The sequence below is a fragment of the Pleuronectes platessa genome, chromosome 9, assembly GCF_947347685.1.
Source record: "Pleuronectes platessa chromosome 9, fPlePla1.1, whole genome shotgun sequence".
Classification (NCBI taxonomy): Eukaryota; Metazoa; Chordata; class Actinopteri; order Pleuronectiformes; family Pleuronectidae; genus Pleuronectes; species Pleuronectes platessa.
The window spans coordinates 15,518,986-15,542,542 of NC_070634.1; the positions used below are offsets into that span (position 1 = coordinate 15,518,986).

Sequence of the window (23,557 nt, forward strand, 5' to 3'; positions counted from 1 at the left end):
ACATCCGTATGAAATCCTTGGCACACACAGATGTTGAGTTGCTTACTGTGTTGAAATGATTGTTTATCACTGTCCTCTTTTTGACAGTCTTTTCATTTTTCATTTCTTATTCGTTGTCCTTTTTTCGTGTCCCTGCAGGAGTTCATAGAGCATTTCAGAGTTTTGCTGCCAAAGAAAGCGACTGCCTGTAAAGACGATATCTCAGCGCTGCTTGACAAGAAGATGGGCCTGGACCCCACCACGTATCAGATAGGCAAAACCAAGGTACGCCACTAAATCCTATCACTAACCTCATGTCTGCATTAGTTTCTCTATCATTCTGTATGTCCTTCATCTAAACGTTCGTTGTGTTTGTCTCTGTGCAGGTTTTCTTGAAAGAGCTGGAGCGACAGCAGCTGCAGGACACGCTACACAAGGACGTGATGCGTAAAATCCTCTTCCTTCAGCGCTGGTTCAGAGCTCGGCTGCAGAGGAAAGAGTTTTTGGACATGAGACAGGCAGCCATCTTGATCCAGGTAAACATTGATGCAACATTTATTATTGAGCTTAATGACAGTATATTAATTCAGATCTGTTTTTCGTTTCTTAACATTTGTAAAACATAAAATGACATTCCTTGTATGCCATCTCTTCTCTCTTAGCGTTCATGGCACAGGTACTGTAAAGAGGAGCAAAGGCGACGTGCAGCCACTTCCATCCAGGCTTTGTGGAGAGGACACAGACAGAGATTAGAATACGGCCGCCAAAGACAAGGCGCCACCAAAATACAAGCCCTGGTCAGAGGCCATTCAGCCCGCAGGAGGTAAGAACACAAACATTCAGTAACACTGTCGGTGTCTATATAGAAATATATAAAGTTTTATCCTGAACAACTTTGCCAGATCCCTGATAGACATGTTAACATGTTTTGTGTTCTTACAGGTGTCACTCCATTCGTCAGGAGAAACAGAAAAAGGAGGATGAGGAAAAAGAAGCTCAGAGGAGGGCAGAAGAAGAGGAAAGAAGGAGGAGGGAAGAGGAGGAAGAGGCGAGGAGAAAAATGGAGGAGGAGGAGGCAAGGAGGAGAATGGAAGAAGAAGAAGCGAGGAGAAAAGAGGTAGAGGAGATGGCGAGGAGAAGAGCAGAGGAAGAAGAGACAGCTAAGAAAGCACAGGAAGCACAGAAAAAGAGAGAAGAAGAGGAGAAACAAATGAGGCGAGAGCCTCAAACAAGAGAGGATCCTGATATAGAGCTGGTCACGGAGGAGATGCTGGATGACAACCTCTCTCTCCAGGAGGAGGGTAAATCAAGCTCACAAACAGACGAGGAGGAACTGGACAAGGATGAAGAGGATGAGGAATCAAGTTTGGAGTCCAACGGTACCCTGGCTGAGGCTGGACCCCAGCTGGATGAGAAAGAGGAGGACTCGGAGAACCAAACCCAAGGACAGCTAGACTCACAACCTGTTCTGCCCTCTGATGGGGTCACTCCCAACGCACTTATATCTCCAAGTCAGGTGTTAGATAAACAGCCTCACAGCACTACCTCCACACTTTCCAACGCTGAACAAGACAGAACACGAGCTCCACCTCTTCACAAGGGCCAGTCGTCCCGGAGCCAGGAGAAGAGAGAGCAGAGGAGACGACGAGGGCTGGAACACAACCAGAGAGAGACCGATCGAGCCGCCTCCACCTCCCTCTCCTCACCCAACGACAAGGACCAAGCATCCCCGCCGAAGAGCAAAAGCCAGGAGCCCTCCAAGCTAAAAGAACGTTCAGATAGCAAGGAGCTGGACCAGTACACATTTGTGGCCTGGAAGGTGAAAGAAGAGAAAGGAGGGAAGAAGGAGGCAAAATCTTCTCCTCCTGTTTCTGGTCCTGTTCGTCCAACTTCCCTTCCCCTGCGGCCCGCTGACACGGATTCTGAAAGAAACGGTCTTGGGGACAATGGGGGGGCGGTGAACCTGCAACGCCGTCCTGGGGCAATCAAGGAGAAGCCAGAGAAGTGGAAGGGGAGGAGGAGTGAGGGAGAGTACCCTGAGAGCACCAGCACTCTTCCATCTTGCAACCGGGAGGAGAGGAGGAGAAAACCCCTGTACGTCGTCTGTCATTGTCATATTCTCAAATCTACTTTTATGTTGGAAGCCTGGTGATATTCTAAATGTCTCTTCTTTTTTTATATAAGTCCCAGCGCAATGAATTTATCCAAATAATAACTATGGTCAGTTTAGCCAAAGATTTATAAACCTCCTCTTCCTCTATTGTCTATTAACACAGAACACTGATTTTATATTTACTTTAGTAAAAATATAGAATATGACCAGCCTTATCCTTTAAACTGCAAGAACTCCAGTTCTACTCTTAACAAACTCGGATAATATAAAAATATCATTGATAAGAGATGGAAAGTCAAAAGTATGCTTTTTTAAGAAACCTCAACTGTAGATATCTTTCCATATTTGTGTCTCATCTATATTTCTTTGTCCGTCTGCAGCAGTGAAACAGTCTCGTCATCAGTGGACAGTTTGTCTCCAGGCTCTGAAGGAGCTGGTGCTACATCAGCCAGAGAGGTATTTGATTTGTTCATCTATTTTAATGCAAATGTCTTGGATTCACAAGTTCAGATATACACTTTCGACCATTGGAAATTGTTAAACTCTATTCTAACATTACAAATAATTCCTCCTTTATTAAACCAGTTTTGATTTCATACTTCTGTTTTCTGTCCTGCAGTGGATTTCCCCCTCAGACAGTGATGGGTCAAGAGGAACCTCCCTCAGAAGGAAGCAACAAGACGCATCTGGTTACCAAGATTCAGCCCACTCCAGCGCGTCCACACCAGACAGGTAATACGCTTGAATAAGTGGAACTGGCTTACACTGTAGACACAGGCTTGAAATGGAATAAGCTGGAATTCCGTCTGATGCAGTTGTTTGAATAGGTGAGACGAGTCGAGCACAGTTCACTGCATCTGTGAGGCAGGTGTGTTTATAGTGTTTATAGTCTGTGAAGATAAGTTGTTAGGAAAACACTTTGAATGATTATCACTTTGCCCTTATCTCCATGCATGTTTGATAACATTCATGGAAAAACGTACGTGTAACCAAACCGTCCTGAGCTCCTTGTGTTGATTCACAACAAAAATTCCTGGTTACTAAATTTGCTGCCTTATGAATATCCTTTAGAGCTTCTCGTGTGTCTGTGCTCTGCAGGTCAGGTGGTTTCTTCAGCAAGATTTTGAAAAAACGACCCCACAAAGAAGCCCAGACTCCAGACAACGGAGAGCTGACCCTCGCTCAGATTCTCAGTGAAAAGCCGCCAGGAGTGGAAGGTAAATAAATCACCTGTGGTCATAGGATTACTTTATCAAGGTGTATAATAACGTAAGGATTTGCAGGAGGAGGGAAAAGGAAATATATTCATTGAATTTAGTGGTCTTTCTGGGTGCCACTTGAACAAAGCTGATGGGAAAGTATTTCTGCTGTATATTTAATATCAAACTGTATAAATGTCATCATCAAGAATCAGGATATTGTGGTTCTTCTGAGATCAATGTTGAGCCCAAGAACTGCTTGAATGCTGCAGCTCACCTCTATCACACCTCATGATCACTGAAGGAAAACACGTGTGTATTATCATTCATTATTCCCGGATCTTAACTTATCCTGACGTTTGCTATCTGAGAAAACACTGCCCCGTGCCGGGTAATGCTCACTAATAACAAGATAACTTTACTTTGGGTTTGGTTTCATCAGTGGTACTTTCTCATTGTTGTACATTCTGCATTAGAAGTCTGAGAGAAGTGAGGTGGAGAAGTGGTCCAGATGTGATTCTAAAGGCCTTTTTTTTCATGTCGTCGAATTCTCCTTTTCAGTCCCATCATCTGGACATTCATCTCGGTCTGTATCTCAGTCATATGGCGACCGTGCCAGCAAAACCATTGGCCGCAACCCCTCCATAAAGATCAGTCGCGCCACGCGGGTCTCGGAGCAGTGGAACGCCTCCCTGGACCGGGAGATCACCAACACAAACGAGCTGCGGCACCTTGATGAGTTTCTGGGCAATCAGGTAAATGAAATACAAGAGTTTTACTTGTTTTTGGAAATACTTTAAACTTATTTTCCCGCAAATACATTTTTTGTTTGTGTTTCTCTTTAGGTCAATGACTTCCGCTCCCGTGGGAAGTCGCTGTCGGCCACGGAGGCCATCTTTGTCACAGCCACTATGCAGTTCAGAGAGAATATCAAAGCCATGTATTCCCTCGTAGTAAGTCTGTCTTCAGGCACACAACACGCACATAATACAAACTGATCCACCCTCTTCATCAATAGTCTCTCCTCTTCTTAATTTTTTCTCCCGTCCCATAAACTTCACCAGAAACCCACGATCGGCTACAAAGGGCTGATGACGGGCTACCAGAACAAAGTGGTCCACCTCGCGGGCGACAGGCAGAAAGGAGAAGTCCAGCTCGTGGTCAACTTGTTCCAGTCGGTGCTGGATGGATTCATAAGGGGAGAGATGAAGAAAGAGGAGGGCGAACCTGCAAAGGTGAAACACTTGAGATTTATTATCTTACAGAATAATTTGTCCAAATGTGAATAAGCATCACATTCACACCTCTGTTTGTTCTTCAGCCTGCTAAAGCTCGTAAGAAGAGGAGGAAAAAAGATAAAAGTGTAAGTGTGCACACTTTGGAATTCAGTTGTTTAAATTCAACACAGATTAAGATTTCTAATTGGTTGGCTGTCTGTGTTGTAGATGGAGAGTCCCCTGGATCATGTTTTCGCCAACTATCAGGTCAACATTATGCAGTCGTGTGACCAGTGCAGTTCTTATATCTGGGGCATGGAGACAGCCTACATGTGCAGCTGTGAGTTCCCAATGAAACAAAACTCTTTCCCTCATTAGTGTTGATATTACAAAATGTTGCACCAATGCGTGATTTAAGTCCCTTTATTAATTTTGGTCTCTTGTTAAATCTTGTCCTACAGATTGTAAAATGGTGTGCCACAAGAAGTGCATGTCCAAGATAGTCACGGACTGCTCCACCTTCTGTGCCAAAAAGGTACGTTTTTCTTCTAGAAAACAGATTGATCACAGCCTCTGTTCTAAAAGACTTTTGTATTATTAAGAACCTGTCTGAATTCACAGATTGACGAAGACTCCACTGGTCTGCACTTCGGCGTGCGGGTATGTCGCCTCGTCAGCGATAAAAACCCAGTTCCCATGCTGCTGGAGACGATGCTGGAGCATGTGGAGATGAACGGCCTCTACACTGAGGGCATCTACCGTAAATCTGGTTCTGCCAACCGGATGAAAGCGCTGCACCAGCGGCTGGAGACTGGTTAGAAACCTTACATACAGTGTTGACAGTTCACTAATGATTAACTGACATGTAGATTAACAATGATTAACGGACATAACATGCAGGTGCAAACTCTATCTTGGGCCTTATTTATTGATGTGATGTTGTTTGTGTGTTTAGACCCCCACCTGGTCTCCCTTGAAGACTACCCCATCCACACAGTGACAGGCCTGGTCAAACAGTGGCTGAGGGAGCTGCCAGACCCACTCATGACCTTCACACATTACAATGACTTTCTACATGCAGTGGGTGAGGAGGCTATTCCCCACCAGGGGGCAGCATTTTACACAAGACAGTAGCCGCTCCTTTATCTGCTGCTGGGCTGTAGTTAAAATGATTTATGACTGGGTTTTTTTTTTGAATGGTTAGTAATAAGTTGAGGCTTAAAAAAAGGCGAAAAAGGTTAATATCACAAATGAGGCATAAGGAAATAAAGACATAAAAAAAGATTATGGGATTTGATTAATTATGTATTTTCTCCTTCCTGTAGAACTGCCAGAGAAGCAGGAGCAGCTTCAAGCCATCTACAAACTGCTGGAGGAGCTTCCCACTGCAAACTTTAACACGCTGGAGAGACTCGTCTTCCACCTCGTCAGGTTTGGATTCTCTCATTGTGGCCATGTGTATATTTTGATATGACTCTTACATATTTTCATTATCAAAACAGATGGAATCAAAACATCGTACCCACTAGATTATTTTTCTTATATGGTGGATATATAATGTATTGCTATTTACCATATTTAATTTACCTCTGTAGTGAAGTCAGAATATGGATCATATGTGCATAAATAAATTCTAATATCTGATGAATTCTCTGGTAGGGTTTGTAAAGAGGAGGCTCACAACCGCATGTCTCCAAACTCGCTGGCCATCGTCTTTGCTCCGTGTATCCTGCGCTGCCCGAACAGCGCCGACCCGCTCCTCAGCATGAAGGACGTCGCCAAAACCACCACGTAAGATTGCCATACTTTTCTTTGCTTGTACCTGTTCTTATTAACTGTACACGCGTGTTGGTTGGCGTGCAGACTCCTCATGTACTCTCCTCCCTGTGCAGGTGTTTAGAGATGCTCATTAACGAGCAGATCAGACTCTACAACGAGAAGATGGAGGAGATCGAGCAGCTGGAGTACGCTGAGGCTCTGGCCGTGAACCAGCTCAAACTCAAAAGACAAAACACGGTGAGGAACAGAATCCTGCCTCGCTCCGGATCACCTCTGTTCACTTTTCTCTCCAGAACAAAATCATTGCTTGACCTCAACCCTTGATGAACAAGAAGGAATATAAAACAATTAAAAAGTCCCTTGTGAAATATTATCAAATCCACTATTATAAGATTATACAACAACCCCAGTGTCGGAAGCTGTTGTTCCTCAGTTACATGGGTAACATGGCCGATGTTCCTTGTCTCTCTTTAGCACTACTGGCATTTACCGCTCAGGTTCTCAGCTCCTTACAAAGGAGTGGTGGTATGTATCACTGAGTTCTCCTGGTTCAGTAGATTTACTAGTCGTAGTGTGTTGTAGTGTGCCACGTAGAAGCACCTGTGCATGGCATGTCAGATGAGGGTGGCGTTTGATGCTCTCGCTCTTTTTTCTTATTTTTTTTTTCTTGCCTTAATCCTTTTTACTCTTCCTTACTAACTGGTAGTAGTTTTGCATGTTGCATTAGTCTGGTTTAGATCTCCTGCTTGTGACGTGAAGGATTTTGCATCGTTCTTGTTCTGTCTGTGAGGGGAGAAGATGGCTCTGGGTTGGTGTTATAACTACTCTCTATGGAAGAGAGTGACCTAACTGGATATTAATTGATATTTGTCTCGTGTTATGTTCATATCTTCTTAAAAAAATGTACTGAAAGAAAACTTCAAACCTCTAACCAATCGGTAGCTGGCTGTTGAGTGGGTAGACCTGTGTGGATTGTGGTGATTGTATCCCTCAAACCCCTCACATCAATACTGAAAGGGTGGATGTGTTTCTTACCTTATTTTTTATCACTGCATTTGTTTTGCTCCCTTTTTATATTATTGTTTTTCACAGAAGTGCTGCAAGAATTATGCATGAAAACTAGAGGCACCATCCACCCTGCTCTTGCATTTCTCACTAACAAATCTTGGAATTGGTTTCAGATTTGGATCGAAACAATTTGTTATAATTCTTATATTTAGTGCATAAATGATAATACGTAGAAGACATGTTTGAGTTGAGGTTTGAGTGTGTGATGTTCTGTCTTCTGCAGGTGCATGAGAAGGTCACTTCTGATCTCAGCGTGGTTCCTGAGAACGAGCCTCTCGACTCAGACACTGAGGCTGAACAGAACCTGATGGAACGAATCAAGTCCATCAAACAGGAGAAGTAAAGAAGTCCTCTTAATCTCTACCTCTTTGTTCAGAGAGGTGCAGCGTCTCACTTCTCTGATGTCCTCCTTCTGTCCCTGTCCAGAGAGGATCTGGCCTGTCGACTGCCGGAGATGGAGCAGCCCGGTTCGGACCAGGAGAACCTGGACTCCGAGGCGTCGCTGAGCTCCGAGAGTCTTTTGGACGAGCAGCAGCGCTCCTCCGCCCACAACTCCGAGCCTGAAGGTCAGTAGTAAGGTACAGTGTGGACTCTTTCCTTCTACCTGTTTCTCTCACTCACCTGTGGGTTTCTGACCAGACCATGGGGGCCACTGGGTTGGGCCCTTCCTGTGTTTTATGGTACAGGTCTGGACCAGTGATGGTGATTGGGCGTTGACGTCTGCTCTGTAACAAAGCAGGTTGGACGAACAGCAACCGTGTTTGTGTGTGTTTGTTTGTGTGCATGTTAAGAGTATGTTTGCATGTGGATGCACGTGTGGCATGCTCAAGGGTGCATGCTCCGAGTCTCTCCAAATTCATTAATTGAACATCTGGCTCAACTCAAATCAAATGTTTGACCATCATTTCTGGTAGATAACATGAATGCATGATCTCCCCTTTGTCCTCACTCTCTCATGTTGCCTGTGTAAATCTTAGATTAAAACATTTCTCCTACTCTCCTCTTTTTCTTCCCTCTCTTCCAGGACGAGGAGGCCTCCAGCTGAGGAGACACAAGCCAGCCTGTCCACCTAAACCTGACCCAGCCCAGCGACCCAAAGTCCTTGCTGGACGCCACTCTCTACCAAACCTCACACCTGCTCACTCCACCTCCTCTATATCCAGCTGCGCTTCTTCAACCTCCGACTCATCCTACAGGCACCCGCTGCAACGCCGCAACCCCGTCATCCCAGCCACAGTGAAACTCCCCCCAGGCATCCACGCCCACTCTGCGGCCTCGAGTCTGAACTGCAATCCTCCCGGGAACCAAGCGTTCAAACACTTCAGAAGGAAGGAGAAGCCGGGCCGCCGCAAAGACAGCACTCAGTCCCTGTACATCGACAACACACAGTGTGACGCGTTGTTACACTTCTCCTCCTGCCCTCCCTCCACTTCCTCCTCCTCCATCTCCTTGGTGAAGCGCTCTCCTCCGCACCACGAGACACAAGCCCCGAAGGGCCAGAGGCGATTTTCTGACCCCGATGTGACGTACATGGAGGAGGGTGTGTGACTAAAGATGGTGAAGTGAGGAGGATTAGTGCAACAACCTCAGAGTAGAAGAAATGTAATAAATAGAAATGTCGTGCCACAGATGACAATGATGGGATTGTAAAAATCACACAGGACGAGAAACATTGAACACAATGAAACGTACACAGATGAGCAGGAGCGAGACGAGGAGTTTGTCAGAGGAAAACTAATCAAGGAACTGTTTGTGTGTTTAAAGTCTTGTTGTCCTTTATGACAGTAAAAAAAAATAACTGGACAAGATGTTGCCAAGCACCTTTTCTATCTTTTTTTCATATTTTACGGTTACTCTCGGTGAATTCAGCTCCAACACAGGCTGGGTTTTATTTGTAGCCTCTTCTTTCTACTTTTTTTGTTGTCTTTCTTCAAACACATTTGTGCTATTTCGAGGAAACAATAGCGGTTCCAGTCGCACTTTTCATTTCTTAGTTCACCTATTGAGCAATGCATGCTCGCTGAAATGTTAGCTAGTGCCTTGATAATGTACAGTAATTTGAACAAGAAACTCATCGCTCATGTCATTGTTATGGAAAAGTACTCATGGGGGGGGGCGGGGGGTTACCTGGGATAGAGAGAGGGTTCCTTTGTCTCACAGTTTTGTGTTTATTGTACTGAACCAATGCAAGACAGACGTGTTCGAAAACAAGGACCTCAACATGCACAGTGTGACTGTTATCCGCCTCCACCTTTGTACCTGCCGCGCAGCACAACACCGATACAAGTGTCCAGAAGTCATCACCTTCACATAGCAAAGGGAAAACGGGAGCAGCACACGCCACTTTTCTCCCCCCCCCCCTTGTTTTTTTCCTTTCTATTTCTTTGAGACGACAAAAAAAAAAAACACGCAACATTGGCCATCATGCAACAGCCGTGCCACAATGTTTTAAAACCTCCAAGAACTCCCCCGACCCTTTTTCTATAATGAACTTCTTGGCTCCCCCCCCCCCAGCTGTGGACAGTCCCGTAATGAGCAGGTTCTGCTGAAGAACATTTCAACTCTGTCTGAAATGTAATACTAATGTTCCTCTCTGACTGCTGTCGAATGATGTCTGCTAGTTTGTCTGGATCCTGAGAAAGATGTGTAATGTGTAACAGAGTGCATGGTTGGGACTGAATGTTATTAGTATTAACGTGACAATACAGAACCTGATGCTTGTAACGTCTGCTGCTGTTGTGTGATTCCATCGGGGACAGTCGCCCAAGTTTCTCAAGTGATTTCAGATACATAACATGTTTTTAAATGGAGAAGATAAAGAAAGGTGAAGTCATGAGTTATTAGTGGAACAATTTTCCGGTTATGTACATTTTAATGCAAAATATGAAACATGAGAGGTCATGAGAGAACTTTCCTTTAATTGGTCTTCTCCAGGAAGCACTGAACCCGCTTACACCAATATTATAGACTAATAATATGAGGTGAGTAAGTAGATAAACTCAAATTCATTCAAAAATAATTTCACCATGTTTGGGTTTTTACCTTCAGGCAGGTAAGTCTCTTGATTGTTTATTTTGGAAGAATGTCACACTTTACATAAACAAACAAACAGATAATTTTCTGTATATAGTAACTATAGACTATATAAAGATGACCGACATGACTGTACAACAAAAGTGAAGACGTCATATCTCGATCATCACCTGGTGGCTATCATTAGTATAGGCATAAATCCTGCCTCCTCCATGTTAATTGGTGGGACGGGGACCAAACTAAAAAGTGAATGTACGTGTCAAATACATTTTTCTCATAGATGGTTTGTCATTTTAGCTAGTTCTTATCACACTGGTTTACTATTCAAGTGTTAATTTTCCAATAAGTTTGGTTTAAATTAGTTATTAGATGACCGTCATGATTGACAGATGATACTGACTTCCGATTGGTCGAGTGTGTTTATCCACGGGACCGTGATCCCATCCCCTGATCGCTGCTGCGCAGACTCCGGATTCAAATGCTCAAGATGGCAGGCTTCATTTCTGTATAGTGGGAGGAGCTGGAGACTTATCTGTCTAAATACAGTCTGATAGGAACACAGACCTGCTTTTTTTTACTTGAGACTAACTTTAACACTGATTCTGAATCAAACGGAATTATGAAAACTCATTATATAGTTGCTGAAGCCTTAAGGCCGAATTATACTCGTGTTGCACGGACGCACGCATGCACGCAAGACACGCAACACGCCCCTTTCGTGCCCTCTGCGGGCTTGCGTGCGTCCGCCAATTTTTCTACACGACAAAACGACGCGAGCCTCACGCAGCCCGCAAGGCTTGTGATTGGTCTGCTTACTACATCCCGTCCGGAGTCTAGTTTCCGGTTTCATGCCCCACAATACGCGGAAATCACGGAAGATTTAGAAGAACGAATATGGAACAAATAGAAGAGCACTTGGCAGAAGAGATCCGAAAGTATGACCACTTGTATAACCCGTCACTGACTGGCCGATTTGTCCGCCAGAAATAGGCTATTAGGAGCCGGAGTGGCGATGTAAATAAAGATTCGACGAAGAAGAAGACGTCTCTTCCTTGTGTGTTTTGTTTTCGAAACAAAACGTTACTCCGCCTAGTGTTCTGGCGGTGAATTGCGTTGCAACATGCGCAACACGTGAGTGAAGCATAAACTAAAACTAGTCCGTCGATGCAGCTGCGTGGCCTTCCGCGGTTGCAGTCGCAGGAGTATAATTAGGCCTTTAAGCCTGAAACATGCTTCTGCGTTTTCACGGGCCCGTAAGCGCAAGAGCCCTTCCGGGTCCCTTACGTGCTTATGTATCCCTCCTTACGTGCTGACGGGTGTCGACCCCCTTTTCTAAAATTTACGGCAAAGCTCCGCAAGCTCACTCAGCCCGCAAGGCTGTGATTGGTCTGCTCTACATCCCGTCCGGTGTCTAGTTTCCGGTTTCATGCCCCACAATACGCGGAAATCACGGAAGATTTAGAAGAACGAATATGGACCAAATAGAAGAGCACTTGGCAGAAGAGATCCGAAAGTATGACCACTTGTATAACCCGTCACTGACTGGCCGATTTGTCCGCCAGAAATAGGCTATGAGGAGCCGGAGTGGCGATGTAAATAAACAGTCGACGAAGAAGAAGACGTCTCTTCTTTGTGTGTTTTGTCTTTGAAAAAAAAACGTCTAATTATAAGAAGTTGCTCTTCAATGTCCAGCAGCTCCATCTCAATCAATTGTTGTTCGGTTGGAATCGTGAATACACTCTCTGCCATGGTTCACCGTGTGTTTGTAATGGAGAACACGACTGGTAGAAGGTAAATAAACAGTCAACAACGATTGCCACACCCACAAAGAAGGCGTCTCTCAGGTCGCCTTCGACAAAAAGCATTACTCCGCCTAGTGTTCTGGCGCGGAATTGCTTTGTAAGACGCGCAACGGTTGGGGACGCATGAAACATGCTTCTGCGACTGCGTCTGCGACTACGTCTTTTTATATTGTGTTTTATTTACATTGTTTATATTGGTTTATTTTTGTCATGCTCTGATGCTGGTTGTAAATCAAATTGTCCTTGAAGGATAAAAAATATTTTATTTTATGGACAACTAGTTAATCACAAGCTGCACAAACTTTTCTTTCAAAATTCGATCTTCAAACACATTTCACGCAGTCTTTTTACTTTGTTTTATTTTTATTCATTTATCATCCAACAATTTGCAGGCGCTTTTCAAAAGCACAACTGAATTCAACACAATGTGTCGTCTTCCTGGGGATAACGGTGCATATTTTCAAATGATAGCAGTCTTATAAAGTAGTTCAGTTTACAGTTATTAAACTGATCCTAATTCCACCTGTCCTTAAAAAGGGAATATGTGCACATGTCCTGTAAAGCCCATATGATTGTTTGATAGACTTATAGATTGACTTCGAAACGGGTACACACAGGTGACAAGTCTTTAACCTCAGATCATCAGCTTTGTTTTTTGGGATATACACTCTCTCACTCTGTTAGTTTACTACAATTCAAACTCTTTCCACTTTAAAATAGGGAAATTACACTTCACTCTAATGCTCTAGAGCATTCATGAGATATCCTTCACTAGAAATCTTTTAATCTGAATCAAAGTTATGGACTGAGAGAGGGATAAAAATGTCACACTATTTTATTTATTAGGGCCCGAGCACTGACAGACAGTGAGGCTGTTAAATTAAATTAAATTAAATTAAATATAAAAACAACTAAATTAAATTAAATTAAATTTAAGAAGCCCATTGCGCACATCATGCGCAGAAGCCCACTGCGCACATCCTGCGCAGAGCCTACTGCGCTCCTTCTGCGCAGAAGCCCATTGCGCACATTCTGCGCAGAAGCCCATTGCGCGTGCAGTTTTTTTTTATTATTATTTTAATTAAATTTTTTTCTGTTTTTTTTATTTAATTAATTTAAAGTAACATAGTGTAAAATGTTTTGCGATTACTAAGTGATAAATCACTGTCAATTTAGAGTGGGGATTGAACCCGGGACTTTGTTGATGCAGAGCAACGCTCTACCGACTAGGCCACACAGTCTGCTGATAAATGTGTGGAACTAAGCACAAGAAGAAGATGGACAAATTATCGTATGTTTGTGTGTGTCCATATGCTGCTTATTGCAATCACCTATTAATTTTTATTTACATAGTATATGAGGCAATTAATAGGTGGGTGACTTTAGCAGTTTAGTTATATTAACATTAAGGATTGGATTACCTGATCATTCCCATGAGAAACTAAGCACAGGAAGAAGATTTTTGCACCTGTAGACTGTTTCGTTTGTCTGGTCCTGATATACCTGTTTATCGATTTTTGTGAAGATCGGTCAATGTGAACGCGTTGCAGGGGTCTCGGTGGGCACCGTTGAGCCATTTTGCCACGCCCCTTGAAAATTCCTCCAGAATACCTACATTTTCACCACTTTCTAATTCCCTGCAAATTTTGGTCAGAATTTGAGCATGTTAAAGCCCTCAAAAAGCCAATTCATTTTACTGAAAAATAATATTAATAATCCTTACAATTTCAATAGTAAACTGTATGAGTTTGGAGGAGGACAAACAGCTATGAGCAATAAGGCAATCGGTTTATTTATAACAGCACCAGTCAGATACAAGAAACAAAGTGGCATGAAAATATATTTAGAAAATGGACATTAACAATAAAAACATGATTTAAAATTCAGACCTCACTTAAACACATTGTTAAATCGTATTAAAGGTAATACATTTCTCTGCACTCATTCTCTGCATTAACTCGTTTTGTATAATGAGTAAACAACCATCGGAGGGCGTGACGTCACAACGCTGCGACGGTGAGTCGGCTCCGAACATGGCTTCCAGGTTGGAGATAAATTTCATCCGGCTGTTGTCCCGCTGTGAATCCATCGCCTCGGAGAAGCGAGGGGAGGAGGAATGGAGGCTGGAGAAGGTAAGAGGACACGGAGCCGGGGGACATGAGGTCAAACCGCCGTTAGATTCATGCTAACGCCGCTGACGCTGTTAGTCAGAAGCTGCTGCTCGTCAGCCACGTCGTCACTGAGCGAGCAGCAGCAGAACAGAGAGGATTCACCTTCACTGTCACACACGGACTCTTCCATTCACATGTTCACACGTGAACTGAGGCTGTGTGTTCACTGAGGGACAGGTCGGTGTCGAGCTGCTCGTCACAGACACAGAAACATCACAGTCCGGCTACAGACGTTTAAACACTGTTTATAAAACACATATTAACATTGAACACTGGTTCGAGTAGAAACGTTAGACCTCATCTTTGTTTTATTTATTATTTACATGTCAGATACATGTGATGTCCCAGATCAGAGTTCATCGCAGCAGCCATGTTTCTACCTGAAACACTCGTGAGGTTGCCGGTTGTTTAGAGGGGCTTTATAAACAGGCTTGACATTAACATGTCAGGGTCTTGACGAATGCACTTAAAGCTGATAATCTAGTATTTTAAAGTATCATCAACTGTTTAAAACAAAATGTAAAGTGTTTTCTCTGTCCTGCAGTATGTCGGCGCTCTGGAGGAGATGATGGTGGCTCTGAGGAAAAGCCAGAGGTAACAGCACCGTCTCATATGACCTCATGTTTTTATTTGTGCTCACTTGTTACACACACAACTCAAATGTTAAATTTCACCTTCAGTGTCTCTGCAAAGCGACTCAACTTGCAAACCACAACTCTTCTGACAGATGCACATCACTTGAATATTAACAAAGTAAAATGATACAGAAACCAATTATTCCTCCAAGCAGCAAACCCACAGGAGAAGTCCTGACTGATTACTCCAGGAAGGTCGACTTCTTGAAAGGACTCCTGGAGGCTGAGAAACTGGTCAGTGGCCATATTGTAAAAAGCCTTCATTTCCCTTTTTTAAATTATACATCTGATGTGACTTTAAATGTTTGTAGCAGCTTTAATCAATTGTTCGTAGTGATTTGTATAATGTTAAATCGAGACCAAAAATGTTTCTTATTCCTCCTCAGAATTATTTTATTGGTCTCTTGAATTTCCATTCCATCTTCTGGAGCAGCTTCCTGATGTTGTGCGTCTTTCCTCTTCTCCTTCACAGTCTTCACCGACTGAAAAAGCATTAGCCAATCAGTTCCTGGCTCCCGGGCGGACGCCCACGATAGCCAATGAGAGGATGCCTGCCACTAAAACGGTCCACATGCAGACGAAGGCGCGGTGTACGGGAGAGATGAGGAACGAGCTGCTCGGCACGGTACGACCAGTGTCTGAGGTTCCTTCACCTCAAAGCAGCTGTGGAGACGATTGTGAGATTGATTCAGAAGTTGTTTTCAACGATTGACTCATAAATGTTTCTCTTTGGTGTCATTACAGGTTTCATCAGGCAATGGTAAGAATTATTCTCTTTGATTCAGTATCTTGACTGAAGAATTGTAACTGTTTTTTTTTTTGAACATATTAAACGTGGAAATAAATCTCTGTACCTCTCTCCTCCCTTCAGGAACATCTGAGACAGATTTAAGAAACAGAAGGTAAAGCTTTAAATATGATTTATTGTACTTATTGATACAGTACCTTGGTCTAACGTCAACTGCTCTCCTCCAAAAATGTTAAGGTTCATCTGCATCCCTGTTTGATTTATTATCATGTTACTATTCATTGTTGGAAAATTTCACAAATTCAAAGCTGTTAATAAGACAGTCCCTCGGTGTGCAGGGGTGTTCCTCTGGATGAGCGCCAGTCGGCTGCAGAGCTGGACGCCGTCCTGCAGCATCACCACAACCTGCAGGAGAAACTGGCCGAGGACATGCTCAACCTGGCCCGGAATCTGAAGAACAACACCATGGCTGCACAGAACATCATCAAGCAGGACAACCAGGTAACTGCAGAAATAGGTTATTAAATTAAATTACATTTCTTTATATTTTAGATATCTAAACAATTTTTGCTTCAGAATCCTAGGTCAATAACTGTATGCAAATAAAATAAGTAAATGAGAAAATACAGAACAATAATATAGAAATACAATCATCACTTGTTTATTTAATTTTTTGGGGGTTAAGTTTGATTTCATGTTCCCTCAACTTTGTCTCCTCCTGATGACACGTCTCTTCTGACTCTGTCCACTAGTTGGCAGTATAGGACAATGCATATTCACAATCAGCCTTTGAATCCACATTGTGCAGAAGAAGTGATCTGAGGTATCATTTCTTTCTCTCCTTCCCAGACTCTGAGTCAGTCCATGCGCCAGGCAGACCTCAACTTTGAGAAGCTGAAGACGGAGTCGGAGCGACTTGAGCAGCACACCAAGAAGTCTGTGAACTGGCTGCTGTGGCTGATGCTCGTCCTGGTCTCCTTCACCTTCATCAGCATGATCCTCTTCATCAGAATCTTCCCCCGACTCAGATGATGGCCGCAGACGGTCCTGAACTCTTTTTAGTCCGGCGCTCTCCCGTGTTGTTACAACATGGGTCCCTGTAGATCTCCACCTCCTCTAGTGTCTGTACGTGTGATTCAGATCAGGCTGAAGGACTGAAAAGTTTGCACCTTTTTTAGAAACTGAAACTCTTCCTCTAAACAGGCGGATGAGAGAAAGCTGTAGATGCAGAAACTGGTTTGGAGCGTCAGTATTCATTTAAAAAAAACAGGACAGAACATGAATCGAGGCAACGAGACACTCGCACCACAAACCCAATACCCAGACAGCCGAGACTGAGCCTTAATTCATTTAGTCCCTCGTCAGCTCGGCCTCCCGCTCGTCTCCGCCTGCACCCCCCACCTGGTGGGACTGAAGTCACTCATCGTCTGTCAAACATATTTCCCATAAAACGTGTGTAGCACATTGTATATTATAGAGTTTACGAACCGTCCACCATCAAGTGCATGTCAGCCTGGATACCAACAGTTTAACAACCTGATTTCGGACCTGTAACACTAACACACTTTACTCTAACTCCAATGTTGTGTTTATTAATTGTTAATATCCGTGTCTAATGAAAGGTTTATCACACAGTGTGAGCAGATACAGACACTTGAAGCGTGCGTTAAGATCTATTTTGCACTATTACAACTCAATGATATTGTCATTGTCAATACATCAGCCTCCATGTGTGGGGGACTTACAGTTGAATAAACAAACATTTATAAAATGTATCTGTTTGCAGCTGTGTTATAATGTGTGTAAACCTGGGAGATGTTAATATAATGCCTTTGAATGTTAAAGTGAAGTGTTACCACTTGTTTCCCTTAAACGAAATATCATTAGGAATTACACTTGCATTTCTTAAATCTGCTGGTTTAAGATTTTGAAAGTTTCATTGTCAACAGTATTGGATGTTGTGATATTAGATTTATTCCCTCACTCCACATGTCTCCATCACGCTCAGTCCTGTTCGTCGTCTATGAGGCGGATTCTGTAAATGTTCGTCCGGTGATGATGGAGTTTGATGAAGATGATGCTGAAGAAGTACGTTTCTTCCATCCCTTCATTTGGGAGGAGCTGGAGAAAGACCCAGTGAACATTTGTGCAAGAGGAAGGTTTTGTTCTCATTAAATGAGTGTAACCTCACAGTCTGTCGCTTAACATGTGTGTGTGCGTTTGAGTAGTAAACAGTAAACAGACTCCTGAGTAAATGAGCGTCTTCGTTTAACTGAATAATAATTGTGAGAACTGGATGCGGGAGCTGTTTCTTGACCTTTCCACATCACCTCAAACACCAAACAGCGCCCTCTGCCTCTGCCTTTGTAGAAATAAACTGATGCAGTGACTTCCTGTGGCCGCTGTGTGTCACTCCTGCTCTGACAGTGTGCGCACCCAATGACCTCCATGACCCTGATGGCCCGATCAAGCCATGAATCTTAGTTAACAGCCCTCTACCCATTTAGAAGTGATGTGAGTCGGCTAAATAAAAGCAGTCGGACACCAAAATTAAATCACACGGTGACCACATGTGACTCTGGGAAATCTTTACATCTGATATATTCTACTTTGTATCTGAGCCTGCTGTCCACGGGACGTCAGTGATTTCAGATCGTATTTTTCACTGGGAAGAAGCTGCTTCTCACAGGTTAACATTCCTCCAGTGTTGTTAAGTCTGAGGCCTGTGGAGCCGACTGGCCTGCCCGGGCTTGCAGCTCTGCCCCTGGCCCTTCCTCTCGCCCCTCTCCCCGCCCCGCTTCACGGCGTGCAGGCTGACTGGTTGACTGGGCCCAGGCCTGGCCCGCCGTGTGTATATTTTGGGATCCCTGGGGGGTATTTTGCCTGCTGGAAGCCGAGGTATGCAGGCCACCGGGAGACCAAATGAGGTTGTGTCACTGCGGAGGATCATCATCGCTCAGTTTAATCACAGCTGTTTGCGCCTCCATTCTCAGGCCTTCAGTGAAGCTCCGGCTGTGACGCTGCAGCTCTGCTTTTCAACTCAACGTGCGGGACAAGACTTCACCAGCGGGGCAGCTTCCCATGTTCATTACATCTGTATTACCCCATTAACTGAAAGAGACTGCTACCCAGTTGTGCGGTAGTTTCCCACATACACACTCCGGAGTCTGTGGTGTGTTCGGTGTGAGTTCATATATTCGGCAGAAGCTTCTCCTTTGGGTTCACTGCTAACATCGGCCTCGGTAAACCTGAACACATTCTTTCCTGAAGACGTTTTCCCACAGGGCCATCTGAAAATAGTTTGGCAACTCTCTGCAAAGCTGTAAATTTAACGTCCCATAATTTGGTACAGCTTCTTCAATGAGGTACCTCTAATGGAGGAATCAAAGGTCAAACAAGTGACAGAAACTACCTTTAGTTAGTAGTTATTTTGATAGTCGTTCAAAAGGGGATTAGCTCATAAAATATGATGCACATAGACGGTAAGCGTCCAGGATTGTTCAAATTAGCTCCACCCACCAGCTCCAGCCCTAAAAAGCTGCTTCTTACAAAGTAAATCATCAGTTATAATAATAATGTGATGATATGATATAAACCATTGTGACAGGCCCCCTTCATTCAACTAATGACTACTACTCATACTCTAAGTACATTTACTGCTAATGCAGTACAATAGAGTATTTTTATTTTGTGCCTTGCTACTTTTACTGCATCTCAATATTTCTTCTCACACTGATCATAATGAATGACTGTAATAAATCTGTTTGTGCTTTATAGATATGTATAAATCAGGTTTGATTTATTGATTAGAATAACACTAAGGTTGTCGGCTTGTAAAAATCCTCTTGGCCGATTGGACTGGTTGGAAAACTGATCGGAACCTAAATTAATAATTTACTGTTAAGAGCTGCAGAGTTGATGGTTTAATAGACAGTGAATATGACGGAGTGGGTCCAACATGTTCACAGCTTTATGTTTTTGTTCTGTTGATGGTACAGATATTATATAAGTGGAGGAAGAGGTGGGGAATGACAGACACCAAAGTACTCCTGGTTAAACACAAACTGCAAACATTGTGATTCATGGTTGTCAACACGTTTATAACCAAGTCACATTTATAACCAAGTCAAGTCAAATTCCTTATCCCATGTAAGGGAAATTGGGGTGAAGTTCATTCGAATCACACACTTGACATTTGACAGGAACAAAAAAACATTTAACACATTTGTGCATATTCAGCCTATGACCTGGTGTACCGACAGAGAAGAGTTTGTGTTTTTGTTCTCAGGATACACACCAGCCAGTAATGTTTGACAACCTGACAATCAGGATTTGTTGTTATCAAGAGATTAAAAACATTTCTTATTCATCCTTAACAAGCCACTAGGTACAACTTTTATTTATTTTTTTACCTCAAAATGACCTGTAAGCAGTTGTTAAGATGTTTCTGTCCCCAGAATACCCAGTGTACTTAAAGACAGAAGGCAAAATCCCTCGAGCAGTTACACAATCTTATCTGCACTGCAGGGTACACACGTATATTCCTCCAACACACACACACACATGTACATATTAAAACATGTTTTTTTAGTGCTTTTTAAGATATATCTTCATGGGACCTTTTTCTCCCCCTCAGTCTGAATTCCAGCAGTTTGCCTCGTGTTATGTGGCTGCTTGTGATGAGACGTTATCCAACCATGGATGTAAGAAGCATCTTTATTATGACCATGATCAATTAATCAAAGAATCAGTGTGTGTGTGTGTGTTTGTCTGTGTGTGTTTGTATGTGTTTGCTCCAACCACTGGAGAACAGAGGCACGAATAATAGAGAATGAGAGAACCTCCATCTCGTCTCAGAGCAGCGTAGCGCCTGTTAAACACTCGGGTCTTTTTAATTTGTTTTTTGGCTGCAGCTACAGTGAGGATTTAAGTTGCCTACAGAGATCAAGGAGATTTCTCTTTCATTCTCTTTTTTCCATCTACTTGCTTTAGGGAGCAAAAGGCCAAAGAGGCTTTTTTCTTTCCTTCCTTTCTTTCAGCCTGAAGTTTTGAATGTGCTGTAATGTTAATGACCTAATGAAGCTTATAAAGTCAGACTCTACCCTTACACATGCATACTTCTATTCATGGAGCAGAGGAGGGAACTTCTTGTTGTTTTATGTTTTAGTCTAAGTGCTTTACCTTTAAAGCAGGGGCTGGTCCAGGGGTGGGGCCAGCGGTGAAACTGGCCCTAGCTGAAATCTGATTGGCCCTTAAGTTATATCTGAGCTTTTTGGAAGTTCGCAATGTTCCTGAAGAAGGAACAGTTTTCACTGATGTGTTGCTCGGAGCTATAGAGCTAACTGTGAACAGGGAATGACTTAAATGTGGAAGCTTACTGAATCAGGAGCTGTGCTCGTATGTGGGTTTATAATTGGCCCCTCTGTGTAAACTGTGGCCCTTCATTTAGAAAAATCCTTCATGAAAAGACTAATGGAATGTTTTCACAGATTATTATTTGCTTTCAAGGTTTAACATCCTTGTTGATGGGAAACGTCTTGAATGGAAACCCTGTCTACATCTGGATCAAGGACAACAATGATGGAAACAAGTTGTAGCCCCCCCCACCCGACAAGAACTTACAACGCATTATACGTCATTTATATATGAAAATCCGGTTAGTAAACTAAACCAATTCAGTGCAACAAACCTTTGTTCACTGAATAACTTCGAAGCTCAGAAGTAACAACTGCACGTTCAAACAGTAAAACCTTATTTAGATATCACACTCCTCATCTCGCCCGTCTGCACAGGTGTCGAGGACGTTTCTCTTTTTTCAGTTTGCCGTTACTGTTTCATTCGACAGGACCTGCCTCCCTGTTTGTGTGTGTGTGTATGTGTGTGTGTGTGTGTGTGTGTGTGTGTGTGTTTGTGTGTGTCTGTGAACCAGCATTTCTGTATCTGACTGTGTGGTTGTGTTGTGTCTGTGGCTCTTCCTCAGTCTTCACATCCTAATGGGGGTTACTCTCTTTATCACACTCACGCACGCACACACACACACACACACACACACACACTGCTCGTGCAGTTGTGTTGTGGCTGCTCTCTGACTGGTTGGTTGAAGCACGCATGAGTAGCTCTCTCTCTGTTTATTTGAGTCATATTATCTTCAAGAAGTACATCACAAATAAACCCAGCAGACATAGCAGCACATCCTCAGTGTGTGTGTGTGTGTGTGTGTGTGTGTGTGTGTGTGTGCACGCCTTTGTGCATGCATGTTTATTGCAGCTCCACATGTCAGGAGCACATGTGATTCCCTGCAGCCTCCACACTGGCCCTCTATCACTCTAGTGTTTCCAGCCAAGTGTCAACATGTGGGTTAATGCACTTAGCCCTCCAGCCTATTAGTCAGGCCGTGCGGCCCTGAAACTGTCCCCAGTGGAAGAATCAACCTCCCGCTGGTTTCTGTCCATGGTCTGATGTATGGTGCTCAGGTAGTGCTGCTGATTTCTCGCTTCTTTGCTCCTTCACCTTTTAGTGGTTGGGGATGTCCCAGTGGGCGGGACTGAAGAGCGTGGCTGGTGCTACATGAGACTTTGTGGACTGAACTGGGGACCAGTTTATCTGCCTCCACCACATAAGAGTTTAACCTAAATATGCTCATTAGTGTTCTTGAGTTAACTGAGATTATTGACACTGCTGTCTTAGCTTATTACAAAGACTGGGAGGCAGTGGCTCAACAAAATCCACTTACCACGTCAAATACATTTTTTCCCCCAGTGGTTGTGTCCCCAAAAATTCCTTGGCCAGGACCAGCTAAAGCCAGTTAAAACCAGATAGAAGAAAAAAATATGAAATATTGACGACATAACAATTCCCAAAAGTGAAGCCAAATCATCTTGATTGATTGAGCACTTGAAAATGACAGTATAGACCATTACAGTACATTTAGTATTGTGCATTAGAAAGTGTACTTATGGTTACGTTCCCCCTCTGTCTGGATAAAGAATTATCATGAATGAGCAGACATATATGAGTTGTATATATCTTATCATCTGACTCCATGGAAGAAAGAATATATATATATATATATATATATATATATATATATATATATATATATATATATATATATATATGTTTTTACAGTCTAAAATGTAAAACTATTCCTTTAAAGCTGTACAGGGAAAGGTTTCATGTGGACTGAGGTAAGACGTTGCAGGTGCTTTGGATCGGCTCTCTGTTTTTCTTTGAACGTTGGGCTGTAAATCGCGGCCCAGACAAAGAGGAGGCCTTGAGGGTGAGGAGGTGAAGGTGCCGTCGAGCAGGAGCCTAGCGGTTGAGGCTCTGGGCTCTGCCTGAGGCCGGAGCCAAGACTGGGATGTGTAACAGGGGGAGAGGGGTGGGGGGAGGTGGAGATGGGCGGGTGTCTATCCCAGGAATAATACACTGTTTTAACAAAAGTGATATGTTGAGAACCAGGCGCACCTCCCCCGGGCCCCTCAACGTTTTCCTCCAGGAGGCCCCAAGCTGCCGCAGCAGGTGGAGGGTCCTTCCTGGAACACGGAGGCTCCTCGGGGTAGCGGATTAGGAGTGTGTGTGTGTGTGTGTGTGTGTGTGAGTGTGTGCGTGTGTTTGGGTGTGATATCTTTCTCTTTTCGCTTTCATCTAACAGGTTCCCACTCTCTCTGATTTTCCACTCAGTCTGGATATCCTTGCCTGTATTAATAATGCAAATGAACAAAACACTGTAACCGACTCGGTATTTTGAAAAAAGTGGGAGCGAAGCTGCTTCTGAGGCCGGAACAAAAATAACCAAAGTCTTGTTTGTGTG

The 23,557-nt window shown here is 43.5% G+C and overlaps 2 protein-coding genes across 8 annotated transcripts in view; both read left to right on the forward strand.

The window, feature by feature from the left end:
- LOC128447635 (unconventional myosin-IXb) overlaps positions 1–10,079 on the forward strand; it is a 55,079-nt gene extending 45,000 nt beyond the window's left edge. For 3 of the 6 annotated variants that reach the window (XM_053429864.1, XM_053429863.1, XM_053429866.1), the window contains 22 exons: positions 139–264; positions 366–515; positions 642–802; positions 922–2,073; positions 2,473–2,548; positions 2,712–2,824; positions 3,191–3,309; positions 3,853–4,046; positions 4,137–4,244; positions 4,356–4,526; positions 4,613–4,654; positions 4,737–4,848; positions 4,970–5,043; positions 5,130–5,322; positions 5,464–5,592; positions 5,834–5,939; positions 6,168–6,299; positions 6,401–6,524; positions 6,762–6,812; positions 7,579–7,694; positions 7,782–7,921; positions 8,380–10,079. In XM_053429864.1, the coding sequence (XP_053285839.1) occupies positions 139–264; positions 366–515; positions 642–802; positions 922–2,073; positions 2,473–2,548; positions 2,712–2,824; positions 3,191–3,309; positions 3,853–4,046; positions 4,137–4,244; positions 4,356–4,526; positions 4,613–4,654; positions 4,737–4,848; positions 4,970–5,043; positions 5,130–5,322; positions 5,464–5,592; positions 5,834–5,939; positions 6,168–6,299; positions 6,401–6,524; positions 6,762–6,812; positions 7,579–7,694; positions 7,782–7,921; positions 8,380–8,903 (4,113 nt within the window). In that variant the 3' untranslated portion in view covers positions 8,904–10,079. Of the gene's footprint in view, positions 1–138; positions 265–365; positions 516–641; positions 803–921; positions 2,074–2,472; positions 2,549–2,711; positions 2,825–3,190; positions 3,310–3,852; positions 4,047–4,136; positions 4,245–4,355; positions 4,527–4,612; positions 4,655–4,736; positions 4,849–4,969; positions 5,044–5,129; positions 5,323–5,463; positions 5,593–5,833; positions 5,940–6,167; positions 6,300–6,400; positions 6,525–6,761; positions 6,813–7,578; positions 7,695–7,781; positions 7,922–8,041; positions 8,095–8,379 lie in introns of all 6 variants that reach the window. The other 3 variants (XM_053429869.1, XM_053429865.1, XM_053429867.1) reach the window with 2 other exon arrangements.
- A 4,115-nt stretch (positions 10,080–14,194) lies between these two features.
- On the forward strand, positions 14,195–17,519 carry use1 (unconventional SNARE in the ER 1 homolog (S. cerevisiae)). Of its 2 annotated transcripts, none has more exons than XM_053430491.1 (8): positions 14,195–14,322; positions 14,906–14,955; positions 15,149–15,230; positions 15,469–15,621; positions 15,741–15,756; positions 15,868–15,898; positions 16,083–16,245; positions 16,594–17,519. In XM_053430491.1, exons 1-8 carry the CDS (start codon positions 14,224–14,226, stop codon positions 16,774–16,776), a joined length of 777 nt encoding a protein of 258 aa, XP_053286466.1. In that variant the 5' UTR covers positions 14,195–14,223; the 3' UTR covers positions 16,777–17,519. The 2 variants fall into 2 exon arrangements, with proteins under 2 accessions (XP_053286466.1, XP_053286467.1); XM_053430492.1 differs by having other exon boundaries at positions 15,152–15,230.
- The last annotated feature ends 6,038 nt before the right edge of the window (positions 17,520–23,557 follow it).

What these genes read in the sequence shown, in the direction of transcription:
- use1 (XM_053430491.1), top strand. Translation starts at nt 14,224, where the DNA reads ATGGCTTCCAGGTTGGAGATAAATTTCATCCGGCTGTTGTCCCGCTGT. An exon ending in ACAGATTTAAGAAACAGAAG is followed by an intron (nt 15,899 to 16,082) that starts GTAAAGCTTTAA and finishes CTCGGTGTGCAG; the next exon opens with GGGTGTTCCTCTGGATGAGC. An exon ending in TCATCAAGCAGGACAACCAG is followed by an intron (nt 16,246 to 16,593) that starts GTAACTGCAGAA and finishes TCTCCTTCCCAG; the next exon opens with ACTCTGAGTCAGTCCATGCG.